The sequence below is a fragment of the Bubalus kerabau genome, chromosome 4, assembly GCF_029407905.1.
Source record: "Bubalus kerabau isolate K-KA32 ecotype Philippines breed swamp buffalo chromosome 4, PCC_UOA_SB_1v2, whole genome shotgun sequence".
NCBI classification, from domain to species: domain Eukaryota; kingdom Metazoa; phylum Chordata; class Mammalia; order Artiodactyla; family Bovidae; genus Bubalus; species Bubalus kerabau.
The window spans coordinates 175,434,657-175,460,774 of NC_073627.1; the positions used below are offsets into that span (position 1 = coordinate 175,434,657).

General features: G+C 45.6%; 1 protein-coding gene across 3 annotated transcripts in view; it reads right to left on the reverse strand.

Annotated features, from left to right (window-relative positions):
• Positions 1–2,557: 2,557 nt before the first annotated feature.
• ASTN2 (astrotactin 2) overlaps positions 2,558–26,118 on the reverse strand; it is a 1,029,079-nt gene continuing 1,005,518 nt past the window's right edge. For all 3 annotated transcript variants that reach the window (XM_055579471.1, XM_055579470.1, XM_055579469.1), the window contains 3 exons: positions 22,051–22,151; positions 20,106–20,289; positions 2,558–3,389 (listed from right to left, as the gene is read on the reverse strand). In XM_055579471.1, coding sequence (XP_055435446.1) covers positions 3,152–3,389; positions 20,106–20,289; positions 22,051–22,151 — 523 coding nt within the window. In that variant the 3' untranslated portion in view covers positions 2,558–3,151. The remainder of the gene's footprint in view (positions 3,390–20,105; positions 20,290–22,050; positions 22,152–26,118) is intronic.

Consider the following 26,118-nt stretch of genomic DNA (forward strand, 5'->3'; position numbering starts at 1 on the left):
GCCGTGGCTGACTCTTCATGACTCCATGGACTGTAGCCTTCCAGGCTCTTCTGTCCATGAGATTTCCTAAGCAAGAATACTGGAGCAGCTTGACATTTTCTCCTCCAGGGGATCTTCCCAACCTGGGGATTGAACCTGCATCTCCTGTACTGGCAGGCAGATCCTTTACCACTGGGCCACCTGGGAAGGGAAAAAGTCCCTACCATATATTGTGCTGGGTGCATTACAACTGCTATCATACCCAAACCTCAGAACAACCCCATGAGAACAGACTGACATTTACCCCATTTTGCTGATGGGGACACTGACATCAATCACTCATCCAAGGGCAACAGCTGGTGAATGGTGGCAGATTCAGATTCAAACAATTGGGCTCGGATCACAGCCCCAGAACACTGGGGAGCTTAACTTTATGCAACTGTTGAGCTAAACCTTTCCTCAGATTGTGTCAAGACAATGGAAACTACAGCAATGGGGTAAGGCCTGGGACCTAGGGTTCAGGAAAGCATTACTGAAAGTGATACAGGAAAGTATCGTTACACGTGATAGCAATTTTGAATAGAGCCTGGAAATGCTATAGAGTGAATGTTTGTGTCCTCCCCAGATTCATGTGTTGGAAACTAATCTCCACTATGCTGGTGTTTAAAGGTGGGACCTTTAAGAGATGATTAGGTCATGAGGGTGGTGCCCTCACAAATGGGATGTGTGCTCTTTTGAGAGACCCCAGAGACATCCCTCTCCCCTTCCACCGCATGAGGACACCCCAAGAAGACGGCTACCTGTGAACTCACCAGGTCTCACCAGACACCAAGTCTACTTGGATTTTCCAGCTTTCAGAACTGTGAAAAACAAATTTGTATTCTTTATAAGTCACCTAGTCTATGGTGCTCTGTTATACCATAACTAAGACAGGTAAGTACTCAGTGAATCATAACTATTCCTTTTCTTTTCATCCTCCTTTTAAGATGTTTATTCTTCTCTGAATATACTATCCTTGGAAGGAGAAGAGTCATCTCCTTAGTGGGAATGTATCCATCTAAATTCCACCTATGCGCCCTAAGTCACTTCAGTCACGTCTGACTCTTTGTGACCCCATGGACTGTACCCCACCAGGCTCCTCCATCCATGGGGATTCTCCAAGCAAGAATACCGGAGTGGGTTGCCATGCCCTCCTCCATGCCTTCCTAACCTAGGAATTGAACCTGTATCTCTTATGTCTCCTGCTTTGACAGGAACGTTCTTTACCAGTAGCACCACCTGGGAAGCCCTAAATTCCATCTATATACTTGCAGAAATGTAAATCCAATAATAGCAAAACTTCTTAAAAGAGCACCTTTGAGCTTAGATTGTTGGAGGTTGAGCAGATCTTTAGGCACCAGGGTCGTCTGGAAGAATCTCCTTCTGCTCTGTTTCCCCGTGTGGATTATTGGGATCATAGAGGGAAAAACAACTCAGCAGGTAGGTTTTTTGGGGGGTGGGAGAGATTATGGATGTCATCAGCACTCATCAAAATTAAGAAGGAAGCTAATTTTCAACTGCTTTTATTTTACTGATCTTCAGTATTTTCCCCTCTGAATTTCTAGTGTATTCCTCACTCTTTAACAGGTATCATGTCTGCATTATGAAACGACTGACCTGCATCCCATTTCCTCCAGCAAGCCAGCATCTCTGAGCTAGTGCCAGGAGCTTAAGGACTTATAAAGCCTCTTTGTACTCATTACCCTCCCCGGGATGTAACACAACGGAAGTAGACAATTGCCACTTAAAAGGAGACTTAATGGTGGAGGGTTTCCCCCATTACCTCAGGATCCAATCTGCCATCACTTCTGGAGAATGACAGTAGTCACTCTCTGCAACGCCTTTTCCAGTCCGACCTCCATGCTGGCGCTGGAATGGTTTTTCTTCAAGAGCGTGCTGACTCCTCCGCTAATGTGCAATGGTTCTCAGTTACTTGACACATAGTCAGACTTTCTCTCCATGGTTTCCAATGCTCTGTCCAGCTCCCAGCCTTACCTCTCACTTCTTCCTGTTTTGATCTCTATTCCCAACGAAAGTGCTTTCAGCCTTTGAATGGCTTTGCTGCTGTCCAGTCGCTCAGTTGTGTCCTGCTCTTTGGACCTCAGCACGCCAGGCTTCCCGGTCCTTCACCATCTCCCAGAGTTTGATAAAACTCATGTCCATTGACTGACTTACCTTTCCTCTTATCTCTAGGCTTTTGTTCATGGTGTCCCACCTGCCTGGAGCTAATCCCCACCCCCTCCCTCCCCCATCTTTTGGGTATTGGCATCACTTTTTCAAGAAAGCGTTTTGGAACCCCTTTCATTTGTCTCATGACCCAGCAAGTAGTTCAAAGAGCCTCCATCCCTCCCTTACCACAGCCCAAAGTAACTGGCTGCTTCTCTATAATTTCTGATGGACTGTATGCTCCCTGATTACAGGGAGAATTTGTTCTTTAGCTGATTGCCCAGTGCCTGGTATATAGTAGAGAATCAATAAATACCTGTTGAGTGAATAAACAGAGGTCCCCTGTCAGTAAGAAACACGACCCAAGCAGAGAGAGAGAGAGACAATAGGAATTTTTAATGCATGGGAAGTCCTGCAGGGACTCTGGGCAGACCCACGGGGAGCAGGAAGAGGCAGGGGTCCTGCCAACCCAAACATGTCTGGAAAATGAACATCCTAAAGACCCAAGCTTCCTCACTGCCAAATGATCCTCGGGGCCTCCTTCCTGATGCTGAAGGGGGTCCAACTAGCTCTCCACAGGGCGCCTCCTGGGGTCCACGGCAGGAAGGAAGCCGGGGGGTGGATGGCAGGAGGAAGGAAGTAGAGGAAAGGCCGCTGTGTCTCCAACTGAAAGCTCCTGCCTCGGGACTGACCGCCATCCGTAAGAAAAAGTTTAAAAAGGAGAGACTTTGATAGAGTCAAATAATACCTTAGAAAAAATAAAAGCTGGGGGCAAATGAAGAAATCCAGTGGTGACGAAGTTCTCCGTTGGCTATCCACAAGAGAGTCTGCTTTGGCCTTGCTGGCAAGCCTCCTCCGCCAAGCCCATCCTCAGGGTCCTCCACCCCCTGCCAGGCCCCAGATCCACGAGAGCACCGCTCGCCCTCCCCCGGAGAGTCCCTGTGCTCACGGAGGGTGGCGCCCGCCCTCACCGGCCCTTGGACTCCCCGTACGTGTTCCGGGCCATGGACACCATCTTCTCCTCGCACGTGACTTTGGTGTCCTTGAGGATGCTGTACCACACCATACCGGCAGGCCGGACCTCCTCGCTGCGGCAGAAGAGGTAGGGCACCGTGTCCACACGGCTCTGGATGTAGGCGCTTCGCAGGAGGCTGGAACAGTGGCTGCTCACCCTCTCCAGCCGCCGGAGGATCAGGTGGGCCTTCCTGGAAGACAGGAGGGGACGGTGATGAAGCTGGAGGAGCCCAGGTCAAAGGGTCAGGGCTTCAAGGTGCTCAGTAAAGGTCAGCGGATGGATGAGGGCTTCTTGTCCCAACAGTTTTCTAGCTCTAAGTGTGATATTGTGAACACTTGTTCAAAAATCACTTTGGGATTTGTCCTCAATTGTGCCACATGTGCAAAAAGTGAAAGAGAGGACAATTTCATGGATACCAAGAGAGGAGGGGGGGTAGGATGGATTGAGAGATAGGGATTGACATATATATACTATGGGCTTCCCTGGTGGCTCAGCTGGTAAAGAATCTGCCTGCAATGCGGGAGACCTGGGTTCAATCCCTGGGTTGGGAAGACCCCTTGGAGAAAGGAATAGCTACCCACTCCAGTATTCTGGCCTGGAGAATTCCATGTACTGTATAGTCCATGGGGTTGCAAAGAGTTGGACATGACTGAGTGACTTTCACTTTCACGTTCATGAATAAAATAGATAACTTATGAGAACCTACTGTATAGCATAGGGAATACTACTCAATGCTCTGCGGTGAACTAAATGGGAAGGAAATCCAAGAAATAGGGGATATATGCTTATATGTGTGGTTGATATGCTTATATCATTTTGCTGTATAGCAGAAACTCATACAACATTGTAAAGCAACTATAATAAAAAATAATAATAATAAAATAGAGGTGTAAGTTTTGACCTAACATATTTACTTCTACAATATAAAACTTATAATTTGTAGTTTTATTAAATTTGAAATGAGAAAAAAAAACTTATAAGCCTTAGAACTCTGGCCAAGTAATAATTATTATAATGATGATAAATGACAAAAAGAATAATAACTAAAATAAATTAACACCACATGCTAGATGTTGGGTAAGCAATGTATACACACTTTAAAATCTGTATTTAACCTTTATGACAACCCTGAAAATACTTTCCCCTTAGATTTAATGGGTATGGGACCCAAGTTCCAGAGAGATGACACCACTTAACCAAGCTCAAACATAAAGGTAACCACTGAAGTGGTCACCCACTAGGTCTGAACAGTTACCATGTCCCTCTCTGTCTGCTGTCTTACTGCTCTTCCCTCATACTCTTTTCTCACAGTCAGAAAAAAAAAGCTTACCTTCTGGGCTTCTACTTCATGAAAGCCTTTATATCCGTATGCCCAAATCAGACGTCTCTCATTCTCCTTGTCTCTAAAACAGTGATGGTAGCCTTACCTTCAGAAACTGGTTGTGAGATTAACTAAGAGAGATGCCCAAAGGCTGGCCTCGAGTATGCTCTCAGCAAAGGGTAGCTTTTATTCCAGAGAACTATTGTGATGATGTCTCAGGATCAAGGTCATACCGCACACTAGTCCTAGCAAGAATTGCCTTGGACTATGGTGATCATCATTAGGAATTTATCTAGAGCTCTTTATGCAGCACCAAAGACAGGCTCCTCAAGGAGATCTGACGGCTGCAGAGAAAATGAAGGCAAGTGTCTCTGAGATCACCTAGCCCAAGGTTTCTCAGCAGGGCACTGTCGACATGCGGGCTGGGTCATCCTTTGCTGGAGGGGCAGTCATGCAGCATCCCTACACCTCTGCCTGCAAGATACCTGCTCCCGCAGTCCAAGGCATAACAAGAAAACAGTGTCCAGACATTACCAAATATCCTCTGCCGAGCAAAATCACTCGATTTGAGGGCTTCCCTGGTGCTCCAGTGGTTAGGAATCCACCTTGCCATGCGGGGGGACACGGTTTTGGTCCCTGGTCCTGAAAGATCCCACATGCCACGGGGCAACTAAACCTGCCCACCGCAATGCTGAAGCCCGCATGCCCTACCGCCCGAGCTCCACAACGAGAGAAGCCATGGCAGCAAGAAGCCCCAGCCCCGCAACTAGAGAGTAGCTCCCACTCACCACAACTAGAGAAAGCCCGTGTGCAATGATGACCTGGCACAGCAAAAATAAGTCAAAATTAAAAAAAAAAATCACCCCATTTGAGAACCAACAACATGGTCTCACGAAAGTTGTGGAAACGGAGGCTTCGAGAGGGTCACACCAGAAGTCAGCTTTGCTGTCCGGGTGTCTGTCTCCACATGGGATCCACTTTCTGCTACATCTCCGCATCCTCAAGATGCCTGGAGATCCTGAGGGGCCAGAGGCAAGGCCCTCTCCTGCTGTCCTCTGCATGCCCCTTGGAGACCCCCAGGAGGGAGGCATTTTACGACAGCAGACCCCACAAATGCGAGACTGTGTCAGGCACCTGCGTGGCGGCTGCAAAAGGGCCGGGCTTATGTGTGTAGGTCTTGTGGGCATGATTTATGAGGTGCCTTTCAAAAAGTCTTCTTTGTATAGCTCACCACTTGGGTGGAATATTTCCTGAGGTGCCAAGAATTCATAGCTTCATAATCACACTCACCCCACAGGGCTCTCTCGCCTCTGGCAGGCGCCTCCCTGGGGTGGGGAGGGGAACCAGAGGGGCTTACTCCAAGCCCTCCTCATTTCAGCTCTTGCTCTGCTCCTTAGCAGCTCTGTGTCCTGGGGAACTTGAACATCTCCAAAACTGCTTCTTCCTTTGATGAGCGGGTTGGGGATGAAGTTAAAGGAGACAGAGTCATTGCTTGTACCTTTGCTGAGCATTTGTTGCACGGCAGAGTTCCCAATTCAGTAGGAAAGATACACAAGTGGAAAACTGCAAGGCAGGTGGCAAGAGCAACAATAAAACGAGATGTGGGAGCTGTGGGGAACAGAGGACAGTACCGTGCGGGGATTGGGAAATCCAGGAAGACTTCCTGGAAAGGGGGGAACTTGTGCTGAGTCTCCATGATGAGTAGGGTTTGGACAAAGAAGAGGGAAAAGGCATAACAGGAAGCCTAGGGAAAGTCACAGAGAGAAGGGGTTTAGAGGTGGCAGATGGTGTGCAAGTGGGCTCACAGCAGGAAACTGGAGAAGTGGCAGGAGCCAGGCCACTGGAGCTTAGAAGCTGGGGCGTGAGTTGTATAGAGTAATGGTGCACCACACAGGCTCGAGAGCCTGACTGCTGAGGTTCGAATCTTGCCCCAGACACTTACTAGCTCTGTGATACTGAGGACATTGTTTCACAAATTGTGCCTCAGTTTCCTTACCCACAAATGGGAATAATGACTAGGTCTACTACAAAGTAGGTAGTAGTGAAAGTTACTCAGTCCAATTCTTGCAAACCCATGGACTGTATGTAGCCTGCCAGGCTCCTCTGTCCATGGGATTCTCCAGGCAAGAATATACTGGAGTGGGTTGCCATTTCCTCCTCCAGGGGATCTTCCCAACCCAGGGATCTAACCCAAGTGTCCTGCATTGCAGGCAGGTTCTTTACCGACTGAGCTATGAGAGAAGTCTACCACAAAGGTTGTTTTAAAAATGAAAGAAGAAATCAATGAATTTATAATCAGCCCTCCATAGGGGTAAGTGGGGACTTACTGAAGACTTCCAAGTAACAGTTTTCAGAGACAAACTGCTTAAAAACATTGCTGGCTGCGTTGAGGAGGATCGAACTGGGGGAGGGTAAGAGCAGCAGAAAGGGACCAGGAAGAGACGCATCCAGGTGTTGCTCATCTCTTGCCATCGTGCTTAGGGATGCAGGCCTGCTTCTTTCCTACTTTTAAAAAGCTACTTATTCTGTTTCCTTGTTCATAAAATGGGGATCACATTTGTCCACATTATAGAGTTGAAGCAATAATTAAATAAGTTAATATATGTAAAACTCTTAGTAGAAAGCATCATTAGCGCCGCCACGGCCACCACCACCATGATTTGTATGCTGATTTAAGCTTTGAGCACTTCTATAAGCCACTGCCAGGAGACAGATAGAAATAGTAACAGCTTCTAATGCAGAAGCAGAGTTCCAGGTTTGAGGATATGCTCTGAGCTATGGGAATATATCGGAGAAGGCGATGGCACCCCACTCCAGTACTCTTGCCTGGAAAATCTCATGGATGGAGGAGCCTGGTAGGCTGCAGTCCATGGGGTCGTGAAGAGTTGGACAAGACTGAGTGACTTCACTTCCACTTTTCACTTTCATGCATTGGAGAAGGAAATGGCAACCCACTCCAGTGTTCTTGCCTGGAGAATCCCAGGGGCAGGGAAGCCTGGTGGGCTGCCGTCTATGGGGTCGCACAGAGTCGGACATGACTGAAGCAACTTAGCAGCAGCAGCAGCAGCATGGGAATATATAAAGTGGACATTCAATTATTAATTTGGGGACTTAGTCAAATCTTCCCAGGGGGTGTAACATCTGAGCTAGTTGTTCAAAGGTGACACAGGTAGATGGGAAGGCAGAGGAAGTTGCTCACTGGTTTAAAGAGAGCATAAACCATCAGTTTTTTTGAAATGGTTAGTGCAAAGAATGGGTGGGAGACGAGTCAGTTTGGTAGAGATCAGACCATCCAGACTCTTTTGAGCCATGGTAAAGTATTCTATTTTGAGGGCAATGGAGAGTCATTGTCTGATCTGCATGTGTGCAAGCATGCTCAGTCATGTCCGACTCTTTGAGACCTCAGTGATTGCAGTCCACCAGGCTCCTCTGTCCATGAGATTCTCCAGGCAAGAATACTAGATTGGGTTACCATTGCCTCCTCCAGGGGACCTTCCTGATCCAGGGATTGAACCCAAGTCTCCTGTGTCTCCTGCATTGGCAGGTCGATTCTTTACCACTGAGCCACCTGTGAAGCCCCTATTGTCTGATCTAGACAGCCACATAAGTCACAAATACAAAATGAGATTGGGGAGACAAGTCCTCTAAGATGTCCAAATGCTTTGTCTCCAAGGGCCCAGCCACTTCCATAGAGATAATCTTGGAACTCAACTGGACAAGCCTTTGTATAGATGGACACTAAAGACTGAAATGAGAGAACAATTTTCCTAAAGGACCACCTTAAGTGAGTAACAAAAGCAAAACTAGAATCGGGGCTCTGAGTGTCTAGAGCTGAGATGACAGATTTGGTTTTGAAGTCCCAGATTCAAATCCTAGTTCTATCACTTAGCTACGTGGATCATGAGCAAGCTCTTCAACGATACTAACTCCCAGTTACTGCATTAGTAAAATGAGATCAACAACAGTGTTTCTGGAAGATGAGAGGACCTGGGTGATTTGCTTAGTTCTCAGTAATGTTAGCCAAGATATTTTGCAGTGGAAAAGACATAGGCTCCAGAGTATGTTAGGGCAAGCCATTTCTTCTCTATGAGCCTCAGTTTCCTCATTTGTAAACTGGGGATAGAGATGCTTATTTTGTAGGACTGCTGCTCAGCTGCAGTGAAATTACTGCCTAAGTGTCCAACAAGGAATTTTCACATAATAGGAACTAAACCAATGTTAGTTTGCTTAACTGTCTCCTGCTCTTTCTCCACTATACACGATGCTTCAGTGAGATGTGCAATGAGACAAAGGCAAGAGAATTCAGAAGGTGAAGCCATGAAGAGAAGGGTTGGAGGTGTTCAGAGGCTGGAGCGGGGTGCTGGATAAGAGACCAAAGGTGAGATTGCTGGGTAATACATTGCAGGCAATGGAGATTCATAAATCAAAGGCTAGGCATGCCCCCAAGCTTTGCCTGGAGGGGGAAAGCACAGGTCAGAGTGACCACTTTTCTCAAATACCGGAAATGAAATCCTCCTCCTTGGATACAGGACACGGGCCCAGCAGGATGGGAAGCAAGAGGGGAAGGAGGGACAGTGCACATTAATCTATCACTGTACCAGCAGGCGAGACTGAGACAGGGATGGCTTGTGAAGGAATCAGCGGCTGCGCTCAGACGCCGCTTCTCCGGGAACTGCAGGACCTTAAGTGACTACTCTTCCCAGCACCATTACCCACTTCGTTGTTGACATAGTTATTGGACAGAATCTAATTCTAAGGGAGCCATGGGATGGGGCAAAAGAGGAGAGACAGCAAGGGAACATTTCCGTTGGCCTCTCTCCCTAATCTCTGTCTCCTTGAGCTAAGCTTAAGTCTCTGTGTTAGCTGACCTCAAGCTTGATGAGAGTCAATGGCACGGCACGGCTGCAAACAAACGGAACACCACCTCTGGAAGCAGAGAGGGCAGATTCAGGGAAATAAGGTCTTCCATTTGAGCTGGCTCTGTCAGGCCACAACTGGAGAACCCCACTCGCTTCTGGTAAGAGTGACACATGCAAACTGCAGATCATGATGCGGAAGGTTGTCTCGAAAGCAAGTCTACTGCAGAAGTGCTGCAAGTAGGAATCAGATGTGTCCCTGAAGGGGGGGCGGGTATTTAGGAAAATAGTTATGATGTTCTAGTAAATGCAAATAAGAGGGGAGAACCCTGAGGATCAGGGATGACAATGACGACAGGCAACCGAGGACCCACCAGGTGCCAGAAACCTAGGTAACATGATCTTCAGTGACACAGGAGCATCACATGGGCCTAAGGAAGTAATTGGCAACTGGGCAAAATGTTTATACAGATTTGTTTATGATAAAAAAAGTAAGAAATCTAGTTGGTCTTTATTTAACAGAGGGATAAATTAATGTGTGATAAATTCATATAATGAAGGAACCTTTAAAAAGCCAACATATGTGCATATGCATCTGTAGGAAAAGACTTGTGCTATTAAGTGTAAATAGGCAGAAAACAGCAAAACGAATGTATTTGATCAACACAGCAGAGTGGACAGAAGTGGAACTATGCGGTCTACAGATGTCAACATATCCTTAAGTCTGAACCAGTTTCCTTACTCGTGAGCAGATCCGTGTCACATCCATATCGATCTCTGGAGAAATATGTGCACATTGTTACCAACTTTATCTCTGGGTAGAGACTAGGAGTCCAGGGAACAACATTTTAGTTTGCAATTTTATATATATACACCTGTCTCATTTACACATTACAGAATGAACAAGAATTACTTTTAGGACAAAATACAATAAAAGGCATTTCCATTTTGAAAACATGCATACATACACACATTTTTAAGCTGGTATGATGAATATGTGCAATGAAGCCACGGTTTTATGGCTTCCCAGTGGTTCAGTGGAGTTACTTTCAGAATATCCACATCCAGTTTAGCCTCAGACCACCCCCATAAAACAGAAAATCAGAAGCTCGGGTACTGCCGTGTAAATATATTTCCTCAACACCAGGTTTGAAATACGATTTGTAAGGTGACTAGCAAAAATATTTACATTTGGCTTTGTGTCCTTCTTGTTCTCTCATAAGAAACCATGAAGCCTTCCAAGAACTCATTTCTAAACTGATGGTGAGAATGACTAAATCTCAACAAACCCCAAAGTATTTCAGTTTGGAACAGATGGAAATTTCAACAACCTCAGATATGCAGATGATACCACCCTAATGGCAGAAAGAGAAGAGGAAGTAAAGAGCCTCTTGATGAAGGTGAAAGAAGAGAGTGAAAAAGCTGGCTTAAAATCCAGCATTCATAAAACTAAGATCATGGCCTCTGGTCCCATTACTTCATGGGAAATAGATGGGGAAAAAATGGAAACAGTGGCATATTTTATTTTCTTGGGCTTCACAATCACTGCACACAGTGACTGTAGCCATGAAATTCAGACACTTGCTCTTTGGAAGAAAAGCTATGACAAAGCATATTAAAAAGCAGAGACATCACTCTGCCAACAAAGGTCCATATAGTCAAAGCTATGGTTTTTCCATATGGATGTGAGAGTTGGACCATAAAGAAGGCTGATCGCTGAAGAACTGATGCCTTCGAACTGTGGTGCTGGAGAAGACGCTTGAGAGTCCCTTGCACAGAAAGGAGACCAAACCAGTCAATCTTAAAGAAAATCAACCCTGAATATTCATTGAAAGGACTGATGCTGAAGCTGAAGCTCCAATACTTTGGCCACCTGATGCAAAGAGCCAACTCATTAGAAAAGACCCTGATGCTGGGAAAGATTGAGGGCAGGATATGGGGGTGACAGAGGATGAGATGGTTGGATGGCATTACTGACTCAATGGACATGAGTTTGAGCAAACTCTGGGAGATGGTGAAGGTCCAGAAAGACTGGTGTGCGGCAGTCCATGGGGTCACAAGGAATCAGACACAATTTAGCAACTGAACAAGATAATTATATACATTGCTATATTATTAGTGGGGGGATGTTCTGTGGGACATTTGTTCAGACTCATAGTGTGTCTTGCCCGTATTTATCTGTTCTAAGACACTGTCAATTTTAAGACATGCTATTGATTTAATAACAGCCTTTCAAGAAATGAAGAAAGAAGGCAACATAATGTGCACATCGATTGTGCACAGTCCATCTTGATTTCTGAAATGTCAAAATATGCAGGAAAAGAAAATGAAAATGCATCTGAAATGATAGGAGTATGGTTCTAGGAGCCTAAGTTTGCTCTTGTTTCCAACATCCTAGAAATTCCAAGAGAGTGAATCCAAGATATCTAAGGAAAGAGCTAACATAATCTTGGACAGAAGAATGTATACTGACATCCCAGGCTTGAATATTTTCATGAAGAACAAAGCAATGACAATTCATAACATGCTCTAATCCTTTTCAGATGGGAAATCCTTCTTGTCTGGTTATGTTTAGAAACAGCCTAGAGTGAATCAAGCCTGGAACGATTTCTGTTATCTATTAGCAATGTCCGCCATGGAAACAACAGGGGCTGATAACAGAAATACAGTGTTTCTACCATAAATGAGATGAAAAGACAACCCTCAGAATGGAAGAAAATAATAGCAAATGAAGCAAGTGACAACAGATTAATCTCCAAAATACACAAGCAGCTCATGCAGCTCAATGTCAGAAAAACAAACCACCCAATCGAAAAACGGGTAGAAGACCTAAACAGACAGTTCTTTGAAGAAGACATACAGATGCCAATTAACACATGAGAAGAGCTCAACATCATTCATGATTAGAAAAACGCAAATCAAACCTACAATCAGAATGGCCATCATCAAAAAATCTACAAACAATAAACGCTGAAGAAGATGTGGAGAAAAGGGAAACCTTTGGCATAATTGGTGGGAAAGTAAACTGTTATAGCTGCTATGGAGAGCAGTATGGAGATTTCTTTAAAAACTGGGAATAAAACTACCATATGACCCAGCAATCCCACTACTGGGCATATACCCTGAGGAAACCATAATTCAAAAAGACACATGCATACTCCACTGTTCATTGCAGCACTGTTTACCCCAGTCAGGCCATGGGAGGCAATTTAGATGTCCATTGACAGATGAGTGGATAAAGAAGCTGTGGTACATAGATACAATGGAATATTACTCAGCCATAAAAAGGAATGAACTTGAGTCAGTTCTAGTGAGGTGGACAAACCCAGAGCCTACTATGCAGAGTGAAGTCCATCAGAAAGAGAAAAACAAATATCGTATATTAACACATAAAGATGGAGTCTGGAAAAATGACACTGATGAAAGTATTTGCAGGGCAGGAATAGAGACACAGACACAGAGAAGAGACTTGTGGACACAGCAGAGGAAGCAGAGGGTGGGACAAATTCAGAGCAGCAGTAAAGAACGTACATTCAGTTCAGTTCAGTCGCTCAGTCGTGTCCGACTCTGCGACCCCATGAATCACAGCACACCAGGCCTCCCTGTCCATCACCAACTCCTGGAGTTCACTCAGACTCATGTCCATCGAGTCAGTGATGCCATCCAGCCATCTCATCCTCTGTCGTCCCCTTCTCTTCCCACCCCCAATCCCTCCCAGAATCAGAGTCTTTTCCAATGAGTCAACTCTTCACATGAGGTGGCCAAAGTACTGGAGTTTCAGCTTTAGCAGCATTCCTTCCAAAGAAATCCCAGGGCTGATCTCCTTCAGAATGGACTGGTTGGATCTCCTTGCAGTCCAAGGGACTCTCAAGAGTCTTCTCCAACACCACAGTTCAAAAGCATCAATGCTTCGACGCTCAGCTTTCTTCACAGTCCAACTTTCACATCCATACATGACTACTGGAAAAACCATAGCCTTGACTAGATGGACCTTTGTTGGCAAAGTAATGTCTCTGATTTTCAATATGCTATCTAGGTTGGTCGTAACTTTCCTTCCAAGGAGTAAGTGTCTTTTAATTTCATGGCTGCAGTCACCATTGGCAGTGGTTACCATATGCAAAATAACTAGTGAGAAGTTGCTGTATAACAGGGAACTCAACCTAGGGCTCTGTGACAACCTAGAAGGGTGGGGTAGGAGGGGTTCAAGAAGGCAGGGACATATGTATACTTATGATTGAGTCACGCGGCAGAAATTTCTGTATGGCAGAAATCAATACAACATTGTAAAGCAATTATCCGCTAGTTAAAAAAATATGTATACTTATATAACTGAGTTTAAAAAAAAAGAAAATAAAGATATTTTGAAAAATGTAGCAAATATTTTCAAATTAATTAATGTAAAAGTGATTTGTAAAATGTAAATAAAGCATTATATGATATAAAGAAAAACAGAAATATCTAGACATACATTTACTCTAGACAGATCAATTTCACTGAAACAGAATCTCTTCAAGTGCTGACTCTCTTCTCTCTCTCCATCAGACATACCTGAGAGGATTGAGAAGCTCAGGAGTGGTCAAGGGTATTTGATTGGAGCAAATTCTGACCCCTGACCACCTATAAGTAAAGTTTTTCAGGTTTCCTAATAGGAACCGTATGGCTGGGACAGCTGGGTATCAGCAGGTCTTCTCTGAGCGTTGTTTGCAGGAACCTGTGGTTGCCATGGGAACCAAGCTCCAGAGGACATTGGCCTGATGGATTTAGGTAGCAGTAAGAGTCACCCTTTTGTCACTAAATTTTATGGGGGTACCCAACCAAAGATCCATGGAGAAGCAGAGAACATTTGGGGGCTTGGTGGTTAGAGCCCAACAAAATCCTAACAGAGTTCATCTCATGATACTAGGGTGCTCCTGGGAAAAACTCTTACTGTCCTAGCCATCCTAGGTTCCTGAAGAACAGGCCATGCTGGGCTCTAGCCGGTGAAAGGACACTTTTGGTGTGTCTCTTCTCTGGTTTCTGTGACCTTCAGGGCTGCCTGATTCCCTCTCTTTGCAGCTGGAAGGGACCTTGGAGTCCAGCCCTTTTGTGTTGTAAATGAGGCCCAGAGGGGAGAGGCAACTTGTCCAAGGTTACACAGCAAGCTGGTGATGAAGCTAGAACAGAAACCCAAGGCAGGGTCTTGCCCTTTCTCCTTCACACCTGGATGTTCTGCAGACTTACTAACCTTTGAGAGGCTGGTACATCTACCCACAACGATCCTCTCTTTAAAACACTGACCCAGCTTTTGGAAGAAAAATGACTCATGAATAGGGCTCATTAAGAGCCACTATGATATGATTTCAGCTGCAGTCTTCGGCCTTCCCTTCTCCTCCTCACCCTGAACTCTCCACTCCCCTAAGATTTGTCCTTCCTGACTGAAGTATATTCTCTTACCCTCCCCTCTCTCACTCTTGGGGCTTCCCTGATGCCTCCGTGGTAAAGAATCTGCCTGCAATGCAGGAGACGCAAGAGATGAGGGCTCGATCCCTGGGTCAGGAAGATCCCCTGGAGGAGGAGAAGGCAACCCACTCCAGTATTATTGCCTAGAGAATTCCCTGGACAGAGAAGTCTGGTGGAACACAGTCCATAGGGTCACAAAGAGTCGGATACAACTGAGTACATACACACACATGCACACACACACACACCCTTGCACTGGTTGTTCCTTCTAACGAGAGCACGCCTCCCCTCTCACCTTTAGGGTTCCTGCTTATTCTGGACTTGTGAGCAGACACTCACTGTCCTCTCTGGGAATTCTTCCTTGAGCTCCAGGATTAGCTGCATCAACAGCTGCATTTAGACCCTTGTCACTCAAAGCATGGTTTTTAAACCAGTAACACTAGTATCACCTAAGAACTTGTCAGAAATGCAGATGCTGAAGCCCATTCCAGGACGCGGAGTTGATCTAAATTGTAACCAGACCTCCAAGTGATTCTCCTGCACACGAAAGTCTGACAGATATTGCTCTAAAATGCGCTGCCCACCCTCTTTATCGCATGCTTCTTGTGACGTATTTCAGTCTTTTTCTGACTAGATGCTGAGCCTGTCAATGATAGGAGCTGTCTTCTTCCAGCCCAAGATCTGGCACATAGCAAGTACAATAAAAGAATCAATGACTCTATAAATTAATAAGTGAGGGTCTCTTCAAGTCTCTTAATATTGGCAAGGGCAATGCATTTCTTGATAATGTTATTTCTAAGCCAGAAAAATTTAGATTTTGTAGGGTTCAGTTGTTTCCAATTGTGGCCCTTGATAGCTCAGGTAGACCTTATGGATCCTTGGGATTGGAGCGGGGAAACTGAAGAGGAGACCCAGCAAGGGGCTCCAGGTCACTGCCTCTAACTCCTACCAGAACAGCTCTGTAGTCATCTGGCTTACACATCCACTCATCCTATTATCCGATTATTCAATAAGTCATGGTTTAGCACCTGAGTGGATCGGACATAAAGTATAAACTATAAATTGACATTGTGGTGGGGATAATATCTTAGAGATAACACATAAGTAAACACATAAGTGGACTTCCTTGGTGGCTCAGTAGGTAAAGAATCTACCTGCCAGTGCAGGAGACACAGAAGACATGGGTTCTATCCCCAGGTTGGGAAGACCCCCTGGAGAAGGAAATGGCAACCCACTTCAATATTCTTGCCTGGGAAATCCCATGGATAGAGGAACCTGGCAGGCCATAGTCCACAGGGTCACAAGAGTCAGACATAACTAAGTGACTATACCACCACCACCATGAAATAGATAAGCAATATAAGATACTAAACTAGTAGCTACAACACAGAAAATTAAAACCTGAGGGTGTGATAGAGTAGAAATTTTAGAAGATTCCCTGAGGAGGTGGCGTTCTAGCTAAGAGCTGGGGCTCTCTGTAAGCTTTATTTAGAAAACAGGTTTTTCACTGCTTAAAAAAAAAAGAAAAGAAAGAAAGTCTCTTCATCTTTATAGATGAAGAGACTCAGGCCCAGAGACACCAAGGCTGCCTGGTGAGTTTATCAGCAGTGCCAGGATGGATCAGGATGCAGCTGTCTTGATTCCCGCTCATGCCAGCGTGGGGCATCAGGAAAACCTCAGATTCCCTCCAGAGACTAGAAAGACCTAAGAAGGAGGAAGCTGGGTGGCACAGGCGGGGTTTGGCAGACAGTGGCTGGTGACCAGCTGGCTGGAGGTGAGCGGGTTATCACTGTCCATTATTGAGTGGGTTGTTCTGCCTCTTTGAGTGACCAGAAAGGCTTTACAGAAGATTGATGTCCTGGAGGGTCTTAAAGGATCCCAGAAGATGATACAGACAAAGTCGAGAGTGAAGCTCCGGTTTAGCTTCCACCCAAATTCCCTGAAGCCTGTGGGAAAGCCCAATAAAGGGAGAACGCCTTTCCCCGTGCCTGGGCAAGATGGTAGCCGAGGTGACTCATGCCGCAGCTTTCATCTGAGGCTCTGTGCTCCTGTCTGTCTGTCTGCTGTCTTTTAGCTTTTATCTAACAGAGAGGGAGACAGTTACAAACCCAGGATCCAACAGAACAGATAAGGTCTGCCCCGGGGAAAGACCCCTTTTATCCCTCAACCAAGCCTTGAATTCTTCGAAGGCTACTGCACGTGTTGCAAGGGCTCAGAGTGAAAGCTCAGGGCAGAGGCAGACCCCACAGCAAACTCCGTGTGCCTCCGTGCAGCTCATTCAACCCCGTGGGGGCCTCCAGTTCCTTTCCATTCATAAACTGGGGAGGATACCCTATTTTGTCTGTTTTACAGGGTAATTTTAAAGCTATTTCAAGCATAACACGCTGCCCACTAAGTACTTCAGGAAGTCATGCAATTCTCTCCAGTACCACTGATATGATCCTGGCCTGGAGCACTGTACTCTGTCTCCTGGATTTAGTATCACAACAGCCTCTGGGGCCTCCCTGCCTCCCTCTGGTCAGGACTGCTCTAGTCCGGGCTGCCAGTGGCTGTCAGAGGGATCTTTTTCCCTTGAAGATCTGATAACATCTCCCCCTGTGAAAAACACTTGAAAAGCTTCCCATTACCCTAGAGAGATAATCCAAACTCTTTAACCCTGCTTAAAGGGCATTCGGAACTGGCCTCTGCTGACCTCTCCTGTCTTATCTCTTCCCACTCCTGCTGTCACACATTTTGCTCCAACTGCACAGAAATTCTTTCAGTTCCTCCACACACACTGTTTACCAAAGTGTGGAAGGGGTTCCCCTGGGGCAGGAGAAAGGATTTTAGGTGGTACTCAGGAAGATCACACGTCCAGTATTAAACAACAATGAATCACAACGGGGAAAAGCATTTAGATTCCCTTTTTCAATCCCTTGCCCTCCTCCAGATTACTTTCAGAAGGAAAGGTTTAATTCGGGACTGTGTTTTTAAGTGCTTCTCTAACACTCACTAATCTTCCCTTTTGAAAGGAAAGCCTCAGGCTCTGCAAGGTTTAAACTGCATTGTTTTCTGGTATTTTGTTTTTCTTCCATTGTACTGAATGCATAAGTTTAATTTTTATTAAGGGTAGACGGGGCTCGTTTCCCCTTTACACAATGATACAGTGCTTTCTTTTCAAATATACTTGCAATAAGTGGGCCTAAGGACAAAATAAAAAATAAAGTGCAGATAGTATGGGAATACAGTAAAAATCATAGAGTGAAAGTGTTAGTCACTCAGTCACGTCTGACTCTTTGCAACCCTTTGGACTGCAGCCCGCCAGGTTTCTCTATCCATGGGATTCTCCAGGAAAGAATACTGGAGTGGGCTGCCATTCCTTCTCCAGGGGATCTTCCCCAACCCAGGTATCAAACTCAGGTCTCCCGAACGGCAGGCAGATTCTTTACCATCTGAGCCACTAGGGAAGTCCACAAAAATCATAAAGGTGGAGGCAAATGATAATTTCAAAATTTAAGAGGTTTTAACCCCTGCTGTACACAGTATTATACCTCTACATTTCACAGGCTACTCCTTTGGCCCCAGACCCTCTGGTCTTCTTCTTCCACGTGCCTGACCCCAACTTACCCCGTAGGCCTCACAGTCTCAGTTCTTGGAAGGGCTTCACTGGGTTACCCAGGCTGGGTGCCTATGCCTCGAGTCCCCAAAGGGCTCCTCTCTGTCCTTTTGACCCTTATTACTCCTATTCTATTTTTTTAATTGGAAGAAAATTGCTTTACAATGCTGTATTGGTTTCCGCCATACAACAACACAAATCAGTTATAATTATATATATCTCCTCTCCTTCTTGAGTCTCTTCCCCTGCCTCCCATTCCACCCCTGTAGGTGGTCACAGAGCACGAGGCTGTACTCCCTGTGTTATACAGCAGCTATCTATTTTATGCATGATAGCATATATATGTCAGTGCTCCTTCTTCAGTTTGTCCCATCCTCTCCTTCCCCGGCTGTGTACACAGGTCTTTTCTCTATGTCTGCATCTCCATTCCTTCCCTGCCAAAGGCTCATCAGTACTATTTGTCTAGATTCCATATATATGCATGGACGCTTAGTCGCGTCCGACTCTTTGCGACCCCATGAATTGCAGCACGCCAGGCCTCCCTGTCCATCACCAACTCCCAGAGTTCACTCAGACTCACATCCATCGAGTCAGTGATGCCATTCAGCCATCGCATCCTCTGTCATCCCCTTCTCCTCCTGTCCCCAATCCCTCCCAGCATCAGACTCTTTTCCAATGAGTCAACTCTTCGCATGAGGTGGCCAAAGTACTGGAGTTTCAGCTTTAGCTTCATTCTTTCCAATGAACACCCAGGACTGATCTCCTTTAGGATAGACTGGTTGGATCTTCTTGCAGTCCAAGGGACTCTCAAGAGTCTTCTCCAATACCACAGTTCAAAAGCATCAATTCTTTGGCACTCAGCTTTCTTCACAGTCCAACTCTCACATATATGCATTACTATACTATATTTGTTTTTCCTATTCTTTGCAACTGCTTAATTATGTGGAACAGTGAGCTGCACGTAGGTAGGGACTGCTTCTGCCTTTTTAACAGTGCATAATCAACAACCAACCTAAGAAGGGGGCTGTTAAGTCTGTGTTGAATGAATGAGTGGATGTCACTGCTGGGTGCAGGATGTGAAACACAGCCCCCACTGCAGAACTACTTTGGGAAGCTTCAGAAGATACTGACTGTGTGTCCGTTATGGGCAATTCCTCTATAGCACCTGTCACTGTGGCTGGCATAGTCACTGCCGGTGACCAAAAAAGAGAAAAAAAAATCACGCCTTAATACATGTTGAATTTGTGAATGCATTTAGTCATGGTCACTAATGGACTTTATTCCAGAAAAAAAAAAAAAAAGACAACTCGGATTTCTTATGAAAGAGAAGGAAAAGCCCTAGATTAGGGTCCATGACCCTGCCACTGCTCTTCTATGACGTTAGTTAGGACGTATGTCCTCAAGGAGGCTACGTTTCCCATTTCTAAAACTGAAAGTGGAAGGTAAGGGGACTGACTGAAAGAGCGCTGAAGTCTCTCTCTTATCTGACATTCCAGAAGTCCAAGAAGCTAAAATTCCCAGATTCTTTCATTCTCCTTACCCGCTTCCCACCTTGAGTCCTGACATGACTTGAGTGACTGCCTCCCTTCTTTATTTCCTAAAGCCCATTATCAGCCTATGGAGAAAAGGCTCCAATAAAGTCAAATGGGAACAGGAAGCATCTACTGCTCCGCTCACACTCACACACCCACCTACCTGGGCCCCAGCTCATCCTCGCTCCTCCAGACAAAATCGCCAAACTTCTCATAGTGTGAGTTGTAGTGGTGCTGCACGCGGAACAGCATGGAGGCAGAGACTTCCATCAGCGTGTTGTAGGCGGCCTGCTGCTCCTTGCCGCTCGTGTACCCATTGTACAGATTGTAGATCTTGTCAGCTATCTCTGGGGGAGAGGAGGAAGTGCAGGCACAGATCACGGGACGGGAGGAAAAGGGGAGGATGGAGGCATACCTCACAACTAGGAAGGCGTATTCAAGCAGGAGTTCACCTGTGTGGTCTTTGGGACAAATAAACCTTAATTCCATCCTGAATATATCATTGACCAGTTGTATTCCATTTTCTTATCTATCAGTTGGAGATAATAATCCACACACAGGAGGGGCATTGGGAGGACTAAATTAAAACGTGGATATAAAGCACTTGACACGGGGTCTGGCACAAAGTTAGCGCTTATGATTGCGCTTGTTAACATAAGATCTGTGCCTAGGACTTAGCAGAAAATTCCAAACAAGTGCAGAGGCTTCCGGTAAGTGTCTTGAGCTCATCTCAGTGGTCTACTTCTATCTCCTCTCTGCAATATTTCCAACATATTTCTGTGATCAGGTCTAACAACTCTTCATTTGAAAATCTTTCAAAGAAAAATCTAGACTCTTTTGCTTGCCATTCATGGCAATTGCTACTCTTTCCGTTATTCCTGCTAACTGATGTAAGTAAAATTCATTATGGGCTGCTCTCTTGAACAGAAGGCACATTCTTTCATCTTTTAAGACTTTGAACAAAATTTATGTATGCCCCCATGTCACTGCTTAACAACGACTGCCTTCAGGAGAACTTGAGGGACTTGGGTTCAGGATGGGAGGATCATTTACTTTTTAGGGCTTTCTACTCTGATTTTTATTGTTCTTTAAAAAAAAAAAAAAAACATGTTCATGTGTCCTTTTAAAATAATAATATAAAAAAATTACCAGGAATCCATCTCAAATCCCCTCTCTTTTAATAAGACTCAATATCTCAGTGTCTTTTCTTATCTGGTACACAGCCTGATCATCAAGCTTATGACTGAGCCATCTGAAGAAATGTTTCTCTCTCCCCCCCTAGAATGAAAATTCCTGAGAAATGGAGAGCACGTCTGTTCTACACTGCTTTTACCAGGGCTCTTAGAAAATATTTGCTCACCTTGAACTGAAGCACCATCAGGATTCATGAGCTACCATCACATCTTTGTAGAAATTGTATCTACATGTGGTCTAAGAACTAAGTATATGGTGGATTTGATTTATTGTTTTTTTTTTTTCAGGTGTTTTGTCTAATGTTTACAACTTCATAGACCAGGAACACGCATGCTGATTCTGACGGATAGTTACTAACTGCAGCTCTTTGCTGAGAATTCTGAGGCCACCCCTGGGCTAGATGGGAAGGTGTGCTGTGATCAGCTAATGATGTCTGCCATGATCAGCTAATGATACCGGCCATGATCAGCTAATGATGTCTGCCACAGGTACAGCAAAGTCTAGTGGTCCTCCACGTGCCACCTACTTGCCAGCTCTAGGGCACACTGAAGTGGAAGAAAGGGATTGGTTTCTAAAAGCCTAGGCCAAGGGGCAGAACACAGTCATATGGTTCTGACTCTCCACCATTCCTTTCCTCAAAGCCAGAACACATATTCTATAAAAGAGGAGCAAGTCTGTACACTGGCAAAGATATTGCCAACCAATCTCAATTTCCTTCATGGCTTTGATTCATTTAGCTCCATGTTCTTCCTCCAGTCCTTTGGCGTTCTTCTCCCTGTGCCAATATGTGTGTGTGTGTGAAGGCAGAAAAGGAGTGGTGTATGGTGACTGGTGGGTGCAGAATTTAGAGACTAAAATATGGGAAGGACCCTGGAAGTGAAGAAAATGGGGCGGGGGTGGGGAGGGTCACCTACCTTCTGCCTTGTTGTCATCCACCAGTGGACAGGCGGTCCTCAGAGTCACTGTGCTGAGCTCGGAGTGCCTCCCTCGTGTATCCACCGCATAGAGAGTGAACCTGTGGTACAACAAGAAAAGAGAGCACAAGGCTGTGACTTCAGAGCAAAAGGCCCTGGAAGCTGCAAGGAGGAACACAAAAATCATAGCACAGGAGTGATGGTTGAAAGAACTTGGGGATGATTAGGCTGTAGGAGAAATGATCTGGAAAGAAAAAAAAGATAGTCACTAAGTGTGTATCAGAAACCAACTCACTGCTGGGCATTTTGCACTTAATCTCTTCATTTACTAGAGAAGGAAATGGCACCCCACTCCAGTACTCTTGCCTGGAAAATCCCATGGATGGAGGAGCCTGGTAGGCTGCAGTCCATGGGGTCGCTAAGAGTCGGACATGACATCACTTTCACTTTCACTTTTCACTTTCACCCATTGGAGAAGGAAATGGCAACCCACTCCAGTTTTCTTGCCTGGAGAATCCCAGGGACGGGGGAGCCTGATGGGCTGCCGTCTATGGGGTCGCACAGAGTCGGAGATGACTGAAGCGACTTAGCAGCAGCAGCAGCAGCTGAGCATTAACTATGTGTCAGAATTACTTTAGGAGCTAAGATTACAAAGATGAGCAAGAGAGTCAAGGTCCTTGCTTGCATAAAGCTAAACAAAACATAAGTGAAAACTTAGACAATGGTGCATGTGAGAAAGAATATAACAGGATCATGCAGTAAAGCCTGAAGTGAAGGCAGGAGTGGGTGCTTTAGACAGGTGTGTCCTGAAAGGCCTTCTTGTTGAGAGGTTTGAACTGGGACCTGAAAATGAGAAGGAACTAGGTTATGGGGGGAAGACCTGGGGGAAAGAGTATTCCAGGCAGAAAGACCAGTAAGTGCACAGTTCTTGAGGAGAGAATGATCCAGACTGTTGAAGGAATAGAGAGCTGGTGTGGCTGTAGCAAAGAGAGATGACGGGGACCTAGTGGGCCATGATAGGAAGTTTGGGAGTTAGTCCAGGTACAAGGCATGTCCCCAGCTTTCAGTGTTGGCACTTGCAGCTCCATGATGTACCAGGAGGGTGGGGCAGGCAGACTGTGTGGTATTAGAGGGAGAGAACTGGTAAACCACAGACATGGTGGAGTGGGGTCCAGTCCCAGAGGAGACACAGGCCTCTGGCCTATTTTGGGAAGGCTGTCTGATGCTTCACATCTCCAGATCTCCAAGTTCTGAAATTAAATAAAGCCAAAAGAGTGAATAAACTTTCAAGAAGGGATCATCCTTGGAGGCCAGTGACAATCTGAACAGAAGTGAGAAGGGCTAAGCGTCTGAGTGCCCTATCTTTGCTGTACCACCCTCCTTCAGCAGCCTTCACGGGTAGGAGCAGGAGTGTGGAGTGGGAACAGGGGCTCCCTGGGCCAAGCACAAGAAACTACAGTCCAGGGCTCTGATTTCCTTTCCTCCTTCTCCAAAACCTCAACTTGCTGTGTGTGTGCTAAGTTGCTTCAGTCATGTCTGACTCTCTGACCCCAAGGACTATAGTCCACCAGGCTCCTCTGTCCATGGGATTCTCCAGGCAAGAATACTGGAGTGGGTTGCCATGCCCTCCTCCAGGGCATCTTCCCGGCCCAGGGACTGAACCCACATCTTTTAGGTCTCCTGCATTGGCAGGCAGGCTCTAGTGCCACCAATGGACGTAACACTACAATTGCCAAGTTACAGAATGGTGAGCCCTGATTGACTGCACATATTGTGTAGCTAATATATATGAGTTGTTTCTCAAATTAACTATGTGCAAAGTTCTTAACATGTGTCAAGCACTGACCTATGCAGTTTCATCTGTATTACTGTAATTAATTTCCCCAGATGATCCTAAAAGATAGCAACTATTATTCTCTTTATGTTATACACGAGGCTCAGGGAGAGAAAGCAACTTGCCCAGAACCATAGTAATTACTGGGACTGGAAATTGAGTCGAGGTGTGTCTGAGTCCAAAGCCCATGCGTTGATCCACTATCAGCTACTGTCTTCTGCTAAAGGTCTGTGGATGTCACCTCTGTACAAATACAATTCCACTAGGCACACTTGCCAAATTCCAACTATGTTGAAACAGTGCCATTCCACATGTTTTTCTAATCTTATGAAAACCCGAGAAAATAATCACCCACATTATCTTCATCTTTCAGAAGAGGAAACTGTTAGATGAAAAAGTTAGGCAATTTGTCCAAAATCAGAGTCAGACAATGAAGGAACCAGGACCTGTTCCCTGGTTTGTCTCCCTCTGAAAGCCAGATGCTCTGTACTCTCAGCTCTGCTTTGCTGCTGTGGGTCCACACGGTGGGCTCAGACAGTCAGGACTTGGGACTCTCACAGCCCCTCTCAGCTTTAACACCTCATGGCTTGATAACCCAAAGGTGGTTTTCGTAAAAGGCACTATACATCAGAACTTCTTGGTACAAGGGGCACAGTAAGCAGAAGCCAGTATCTTTCTGGAGAAAAGACTGCTTGTTTTCTTTGTGCGTTAAAATCTCCTTCTTAACAATAACCCATTTTCTCTTTTGAAGAGCAGTGAGAGGTACTCATGCCATCCCGAGAATGTGTGTCTAATTTATTCTTTGACATTGATTCTGAGTTTCACTGTAATTCAGATAGTACAATAACATCGTCCTGAGTTTTCTAGGAAGCCTTGGTGCGTGTGGGGATTCATCAGTCCATTGTGATGGTCTGTGTTTAAGATGTCATGAGCGGAGCTGATAGCCAGGCTCAGAACCATACATGCTCCACATTCTTTGCTGCTATGAGTCACTGACACAAGGCCCATGACAGACCCATGGAGACACCTCCTGGCCCTGGAGGAATGTCAGCACTAACGTCCTACCAGGCTGTTGCCATGGCGACTGAGGTGAGGGGTCCAGCAGGGGACAGGTCACCCAGAGCCCAGAAGCAGCCTTGTAGCCCAATCACCATCTACTCAAACCTCAGCTCTGAGGTTCACTAGATGTGTGACCTTGGGCTAGTTGGTTATCCTCTCTGAGCCTATGTCTCAAATGTAAAATAAAAGAAACAAGTTCCTCCTTGCAGAATTGCTGGTCCAAGTGCCGGAAACCTCGTTCAGTGCCTGAATATCATGTGAGGCATGGCTGCCGTCTAGTACGTGCTCATCAGTGCCTGTCCTCTACATGCATATTCCAGTTAATCTTTGAAATGTATCACTCAGGTGGGATTGCTTGCATTTTATCGATAAGGATGTTGGTTCCAAAGAGGTCAAGTAACTGATCTATTTTTACATATTAACTAAGCAGCAGTGAGGCCTGTCTGAATTCAAAGATGATGTTCTTCAGTTCAGTTCAGTTCAGTCGCTCAGTCATGTCTGACTCTTTGCAACCCCATGAACTGCAGCACGCCAGGCCTCCCTGTCCATCACCAACTCCCGAAATTTACCCAAACTCACGTCCATTGAGTTGGTGATGCCACCCACCCATCTCATCCTCTGTTGTCCCCTTCTCCTCCTGCCCTCAATCCTTCCCAACATCAGGGTCTTTTCAAATGAGTCATACTATACTGTTAAATCTAATTTCACCTTTTGTCTTTCATCAGCTAGCTTGTAGTGCTAACAAGTGTGGGTCTAAACTTCATATATGTGACTTTAGAGACCTAAATATGGGATATTTTGGCCCCATCTTCAGACAGAAGCCCAACTACCCATCTGCTTTCTGGGTCTTTTGGCTTCAGCCTTTGTCATGAGAACAACAGCACTGTGATATGTGGTCATCATCTCTCTCCACCTGTTACATCTCAGCACTGTGAGCAGAGCTCTGTTCTAGCCCTTACTATATCCAGTTATTGTCTCAGTCAAGGGAAGCAGAAAGTGACGGAGGAGGAAGTCTGGTCTTGGAGATGGCCAGGCGTGGGTTCATTTTCCATTCTGTTCCCTTGCTCTGTGACAGTGGACTAGTCACTTACCCCTCTGTGCTTAGGTCACCTCTCTGCATCATGTGTCTGGGGTGGGGAGGCTGCTGTCCACTTCCTAGGTCAATGTGGATGAAT